Source organism: Phalaenopsis equestris, unplaced genomic scaffold (genome assembly GCF_001263595.1).
Source record: "Phalaenopsis equestris unplaced genomic scaffold, ASM126359v1 Scaffold000159, whole genome shotgun sequence".
Lineage (NCBI taxonomy): Eukaryota > Viridiplantae > Streptophyta > Magnoliopsida > Asparagales > Orchidaceae > Phalaenopsis > Phalaenopsis equestris.
Genome location: NW_018164601.1, coordinates 47,816 through 55,230, shown reverse-complemented (window position 1 = coordinate 55,230; position 7,415 = coordinate 47,816). Strand labels below are relative to the sequence as shown.

Genomic DNA, 7,415 nt, shown 5'->3' with positions numbered 1-7,415 from the left:
TATCTTTTGAGCTCGAAATATAAACGAGCCGAACACGAGCGCACCTCTACTAGGGCATTGAAAAAAGTAAGGGTCATCCCAACCTAGTCCTGCCTCTGGCTCTAGTTCTCGGAAGGGAATCAGCTAAAAAGTTGGTAAGGCATGTATCATTACCCGAAGTAACCAAAGTATCATCCATACGACTCCTTAGCTCAAGTAGATCTACATTCTTCTTCTTCCTCTCCTGTCATTCCTCATCCGAATAATCAGTCTGATGGGGTGGTAGAGCTAAAGCAAAAGGATTACCAACCGTAGTACCCACAATAGGTTCTGGTATATGTGAAGTATGAGTTGCCTCTACACCGAATACTTTCTAAAGAATGGGAGCTGCGAGGTTCTCCTGATTATCAGTTTGAACACTATCCTTTGTAGGTAATAGTCATTCAATATTGTTTTCTATGGAGTTTGAAGGGGTCAACATCACATCAATCTAAGTAACGATAGCGGCAGTATCATGGATGGGGTCCACAGGGGCAACAGTCACCTCCTGTCTGGTAGTATTCTCCCCAAGTGGAACTAAAATGTCTAGAGCTGTGGGATTAGATACTTCCTACTTCCTTCTTCACTTTAACCTTGGATTTCAAATTAGGATGGAGCTTGTGGCATTTATCAAAGATATGCCCAAACATCTGACAGTGAGTACAATATGGAGGTCTGTTTTCCATGACGATTTGTTCCCAATATCCATTATGAGTTGTGCCCAGCCAAACTTTAGTAACATCAGGTAAAGTAATATCCCTTTTCACGAGTATTCTGGTCATAGAAGGTCTGATTAGATTGAAAGTAGATAGATCTAGCTTCATAGGATCCCCAAGGATGACCCCAATAGAGTAGAGAACCTGATGATGAAAAAAGTAAAGCTTGAGATCAAGTAGACTAAACCATACCGGTATAGTGGAAGTTTCATGATTTGGGCCGAAATTAGGAGACCACTTGAGTAACTTCATTGATTTGTCTGCGATATTAAGATATTTCTTGGAGAAAATCTTGGTGTAGTCTTCTGTCACGGTTAGTTGAATCAACACGTCTCTCATTCATGAGCCTCAATTTTTCACTTGCCTACAAGTTTAAAATCATCAACACTTTTTCTGATAACTTCCATAGGTGGATGCCCCCACTGAAATTTTCTAATAAGAACAAACTTGAGTTTGTCCGTCAAGGTTGAAATTCCTGAGTCAGAGAAGAATATTGTTGTTTTCCCACATTTCCTACTTCCCTTCTTAACAAAAGGGCAATCATCTTTACCATCGCGATAATCTTTATAGCTTGAGGGGAAGATCACCGTGGACTCCATTTGAGAGTTATCCACCATGTGAGCAAAGGAGGTTTTGTCCGATTCAACAGGAAGCGCCATGAGAATAAGGAGAGCTGTCGGCTTTCCTGCCTGAACCCAGCCCAGAGAGGAAGAATGTCAGGCAGGGAGAGAAATTGTCGAGCGAAGACGCAATAGAAGAATAAGTAGCTTCGTCAAAACAAACTTTTGAGCGCAGACACAGTAAGCGTAGCGTCGAAAACGAGTAGCAGACGCGCAACACAGACGAATCTGCGACAAAATCACAAGACGCCGACGCAGATGTTAGCCGACGGAGCGAGAGTTGACGAAATGTGTTGGGAGCCCCTCTCCTTCGAGCAGTAGAATCAAATGCGACCGAAGTCGCCATCGGAAGCCCTAGCAGACGAAATCGCCATAAAAAAGTCTATATATATATATAATGTGATTGTATAAAAAATGTATCTAATTATTTTAGTGAGATGTAAAGATTTTGATTTGTGTTGTACCTTTTTATTCTTATGAGTATTATGCATTCATCAAAGTGATCAAAGAAAAGAAATCGAATATTGTGACAACTGGCATTAAAGGAAAAAAATTAGAATATTAATGTGCATAATTTTGTATTAATTGCTTTGATTTGCTTTTATTTACTTTCTTGTTTGTTTCCTGCTAGCAAATCATGTATTGGGTATTTACGCCCCTCTATGCATCGATTACTCTTATTCTATTCTAACATGGTATCAGGGTCATGGCCCTAACCTAGCTGTTGTTGGTCTATCCTTCCCGGTTTGCAGTCTAAATTCCGCTGGAACTTATTGAGTCGTAGGTCAATTTGTTGTTGAACAGGTTCACATCTCCCGTCCGCTGAACAGGTTTCGCTGAGCAGATTCCCATCTAGAACAGGTTCCCGTCTTCTCTAAACAACCGCTGAAATCCTGTCCAGATTCTCGTCCAGAACTAGTACCTATCTCCCCTAATAATAGTTGTTTGAGCCTCAGCCTCTCCAGAACAGGTGATCTAACCGTCAAAACCTTCTTCCAGGTGGTTAGAAGATCTTCTTCCAGCAGGAACCCCTTCTTGTAGACATATATCTTCCCTCCACCAGCTGGAACGTTACGATCTCTCAACAACCTAATATTTTATTTGGCTCAATCGGAGTCACGGCAGACTCCTTTAACACTAAGCCTTCATCAGAAGATGTTCTTGATTCCACCGGAGGCTCAATTCCAACCTCTGTTTCTCTGCAGACCGAATGACAGGAAAACAACGTGAACTTATTGATTACAACCCATAAACTTAATGGTTGTAATTTTCTCCAATGATCTCAATTTTAATCCTTATTCATCAAAAAGCGTGGGAAATTTGATCTTTTCATTGGTGTGATTTGTGAATCTCCAAAGACTGACTTAGCATATGGAGCTTAGGAAGTCGAGAGCTTTATGTCCATGTTGTGGTTGATCAACTCCATGGAAACTTCTATTGGTCGATCATATATGTTCCTTCTGCTAGTGCCTCCTGGACGGCAGTCCGTGATATATACTCAAATGTAAGGAATTGCAGCTAACTCTATGAGATATCTAAGAAAATTCGTGAGGCAAAATAAGGATCAAGGACTGTGACCCAGTACTATAATGATCTAGTTGCATTATGGATGAAATGTTACATGTATTATGACTACACTTAGGAATCCCAGACCGATCTCTCTCTCCCAGAAAATTATAGAAAATGATCGCATGTTTCAATTTTTTTTTTGCGGGCCTCAACAAAGATCTTGACGTAGTCCTAGGCTATATCCTTGGCAAAGATCCTCTTCCTCCTACTCTCGCTATTTTAACTTAGATTCGTCGTGCATAGAGCCAGAGACTTTTTCAGCTTGGTGCATCCACTCCTTCTGTCGAAGTATCCGTCTTGTTTTCTAATAGTGCTCAACCCTGGGCTGGTCACCCCACATGTGATTATTGTTACAAATCCAACCACACTCATGATAAATGTTAGACGCTCAATGAGAAACCTGCATCCAAATCTTTTGATACCTAGGGTCTCACCACAACTTTTGAATTCAGCACAGTACAACCAGCCTCTACCCAGAACAATCTGGAACCTTCCACTTCTCTTAAAAGTCATATGGAACACTTATTTAAGCTGCTTGGATCTAGTTCGCTCTCTTCTGGTACGTCGACCTCCCACGTTCGATAAGGTGCATATCCTATGACACTTACTTCTTTTGCCCCTCCTAGTCCATACATCATTCATTCAGGTGTCATGGATCACATGATTGGAAGCTCTTAAGCCTTCTAGACATACTATCTTTGTTCAGGGAAATATATTGTTAAAATTGCTAACAGGTTCTAAAGTTTCATTATTGGTAAAGGGTCGATTGTAATAACAACAGGTCTAACGCTTGAATCTGTGTTACATATACCTCTATTGAAGTGTAGCCTTTTATCTATCAACAAACTGACATATGACATTGATTTTGTTGTTCATTTTTCCTGTGATGTCTGTGTCTTTCAAGATCGTCGTTCAAGGAGGATGGTTGGATCTGCTAAGCAGATTGACGATCTCTACTTCTTTCAAGAGGAAAGCACAAAGAATGAGGACACTCCACCCAGTAGTTGTAGTTTATCTCAGTCTACTAAATGTCATATTATGTTATTACATTGTCAGTTAGGTCATCCTAGTTTTTAGTATCTAAAGCAATCGTATTGTCTGTGTCTTTCAAGATCGTCGTTCAAGGAGGATGGTTGGATCTGCTAAGCAGATTGACGATCTCTACTTTTTTCAAGAGGAAAGCACAAAGAATGAGGACACTCCACCCAGTAGTTGCAGTTTATCTCAATCTACTAAATGTCATATTATGTTATTACATTGTCATTTGGGTCATCCTAATTTTTAGTATCTAAAGCAATTGTATCCATTGATGTTTGTTAATAAAAATATTTCCAATTTCAAATCTGAAACATGTCAATAAGACGAATTGTGGTACATATCTCTGGTAATTTGTGAAGCTCTCTATTTATGCATCATGTTCCACGAACTACTTATGACAGTCTTCGCTGCCCTGCAATTGTTCTGTGATAATAAGGTTGTTATTAGCATTGTACGCAACCCAATCCAGCATAATCGCACCAAGCATGTTGAGATTAACCGTCATTTCATTAAGGAAAAGCTTGAGTTCGGGAAAATTTTGGTTCCGTTTGTGTCATCTAGTGGCCAGCTGGTAGATATTCTCACAAAGAACCTTCATCGGCCACTGTTCGATGATTTCAAATTCAAGTTGAATATGAATGGCATCTATGCTTCAACTTGGTGGGAGTATTAGAATATTAGAATATTCATATGTAGAATTGTATCGTAATTACTTCGATTTGCTTTTATTTACTTTCCTTTTTTTCCTTTTATTCAATTTTTATTTGTTTCCTTACTAGTAGATCACGTATTGAGTATTTATACCCTTCCTTGCATCAATAAGATTACCATGGTTCTATTCTAACAATAAATCTGTTAGGTAGATGGTAATACAAACCTTGAAGTTTTTTTTGTCTAGTTGTTGTGTGCCCAGTCCGGAACAGGAGGATCATAATCCTTTCATTAGGTTCGATTGTATACAAATTCATTCTATAAAGCTTCTCTTTTGAGAAAATGGCAGAAATGCTGCACCTTGCCAGCAGCCTATGATAAATGACGAAGTAAATGAGTGTTGATTATGGAATGAAGGAATGTATGAGTTTTTGCTTTATATTCTTTAATGAGAGAAAAGCGGACTATTAAATGCTTAAAACAATGGAATGTTATTCTTTGCCACAGGCCGCAATTGCTCTTCTTTAGTTGTTGAAGTTGTTCCACTTTGCAACCTAACAATTAAGGAAAAAGCAGCTAGCCAAACTAGGAGTTTTAAAAATGCAGCAGCGTTTAGAAAAGCAAAGCAACATAAATCCCACATTTAGTCACATAAATGGTTAGTAACGTAGGATAAAATTTGTATAATAAATGACACTAGGATATGATTGAAAAAGCCAAATGTTCACCACTTTAGCTTTCTATCTTAATTAATGGAGGTGTTGTATTCGCATACTTGTAGGATGCTAATTCTTTTGCCAAGTGTTTCTACTTCTAAGTTTGGTAGATTAGCTCTATAAGAAGTAATTTATTAAAATGTTAAGTCCATTGACTTAAATATAATCCATAAGCCCATGTCAACCTTGGTTAGGATTCCAGCAGACAGAATGAAATGGTATACGCTAAATTAATTTTCCTGCTATATGGGCATCAAGATCAATTCAAGGGCACAACAACAGTTTCAAAACCTATTTAATAACCTTCTAAGCTTGCTTTATTGTTCATCAAAAAAAAATTTCCTTCTAAGCTTGCTTTATTGTTCATCAAAAAAAAAATTTTTTTTTTTAGGTGAAAGAATTGAAAAAATTTGTTTATAATTTTTCTTCTGCATTTATTTTGATTTTTTATGTTATAGGCTTATGATTTTATCTTCTAACAGAATATTCTTACCTTTCTTATTTTCTTCATGCTTTTCTAGACTTTCAATACTTGTTTAAGAATTTTCAACAATGTAAAGGTTTTTTTTCCAGTTTTTTTTACTAAACTTATCTTTTTGCATTTCATATATGATTTTAAAATTGTTGTTCTTTTTTGGGATTTGCTCCGACATTACTGTGGAGCTATAGATTCTGTAATTGCCTGCTCTTAGGATCAAGCTTCTTTGTTGCTCTCAGGGCTTCAGTTCTGAGGACTCTGTGTTCTATCACATACAGCGTTTATTATATACTCTTTTTGCAGCTTTCTCGAGCAGATACCTTGCTTTATCTACTCGTGTATCCTCAACGCCCTCTGCTGACAACGAGAACAATTGAGCTGGTTTGTAGCTTTTCTTTCATGATGTTTGTACTCTAATTTACCCACTATGTTTTTATTAGGTAACTCCTTTTTAGGTTGGATATGATAAGCTTGGTGCTGGGCAGAATGCTACTGTTGCTGTTATGAGTTACAGTGGCTATGATATCGAAGATGCCATTGTCATGAATAAATCTTCCCTTGATCGTGGGTTTGGGCGTTGCATTGCATTGAAAAAGTATATCCACTTAATTTGTCTGTGTATTGCTGATGTTTGTTTTTTATAGAGAAAAAACGTGGTCTTGTATCTAGAAATGTTGTCATTCATTATTTGTTAGAATTTTTTCGAACTTTTCCATCTTTTATTTTTGTTAATCATCAGGCAAGTTGTTGTGAAGGAGATCTACAGTAATGAAACATCAGATAGAATTGTTGGGCCTCAAAATGAGCTAAGAGAACAGGTACTACTGTCAAAATTTACTGCTTATCTCATTGCTTTTCTCTACATAATTGATTGGTTTTTACTTTTGATGAATGAATTCATAATTGTCGAATGCACAATTGTATTCTAATTGCATTTAACATCATGTAGAGTTGTCTTAATCTTGCCCATGTATATAGTTGAGAAATGTTTTTTCACTATTTGACTTTAAAGAGTTGTCTTAATCTTGCCCATGTATATAGTTGAGATATGTTTTTTCACTATTTGACTTGCCCATGTAACTAGTTTGTGAAGCATGTACAAGAGGGCTTTTTAAGTAGAGACTGGATAGATTCTGTCTAGTACTGGTGTGATATTTTTTCACTTTACCTGTTAATGTTAATACTTAGGTTCTGAGCATGTTCAGGCCAAAAAATTATGAATAAAGTGGATCTGCTTGTAATTTTGGCCAAATTCCTTTTCTATTTTTGTATTTGGTTCGGGTAATTCATCTCAATATATTGAAATTCTCGTCATATAAAGAATAGCAGCCTAAAGTGGTGCATTTAAAAAAAAAATTACCAGTCTATTTTTAATATTATAATCCAACAATGGATTAACAAAGTTATGCTTCATGCTGTAGAAGCAATATCTCAATGTAGTATTTAGTCAATCTTGTTATCCATGTCATGACTTGACCCAGAGATTTGGAATTATCAAGGTGGGAACGAACGGTTGAACGGTGAAAATAAAAAATTAGCTACACTGACACGAGAGCTAGGGTTGAACCGGCTCAACCAGTTCAGGTTGTTTAGGAGATCCTCCACCCCT

General features: G+C 37.3%; 1 protein-coding gene across 2 annotated transcripts in view; it reads left to right on the top strand.

Annotated features, from left to right (window-relative positions):
• LOC110021985 (DNA-directed RNA polymerase III subunit 2) overlaps window positions 1-7,415 on the top strand; it is a 171,106-nt gene that overhangs the window by 125,831 nt on the left and 37,860 nt on the right. For both annotated transcript variants that reach the window (XM_020720733.1, XM_020720734.1), the window contains 3 exons: window positions 6,110-6,187; window positions 6,262-6,401; window positions 6,546-6,624. In XM_020720733.1, the coding sequence (XP_020576392.1) occupies window positions 6,110-6,187; window positions 6,262-6,401; window positions 6,546-6,624 (297 nt within the window). The remainder of the gene's footprint in view (window positions 1-6,109; window positions 6,188-6,261; window positions 6,402-6,545; window positions 6,625-7,415) is intronic.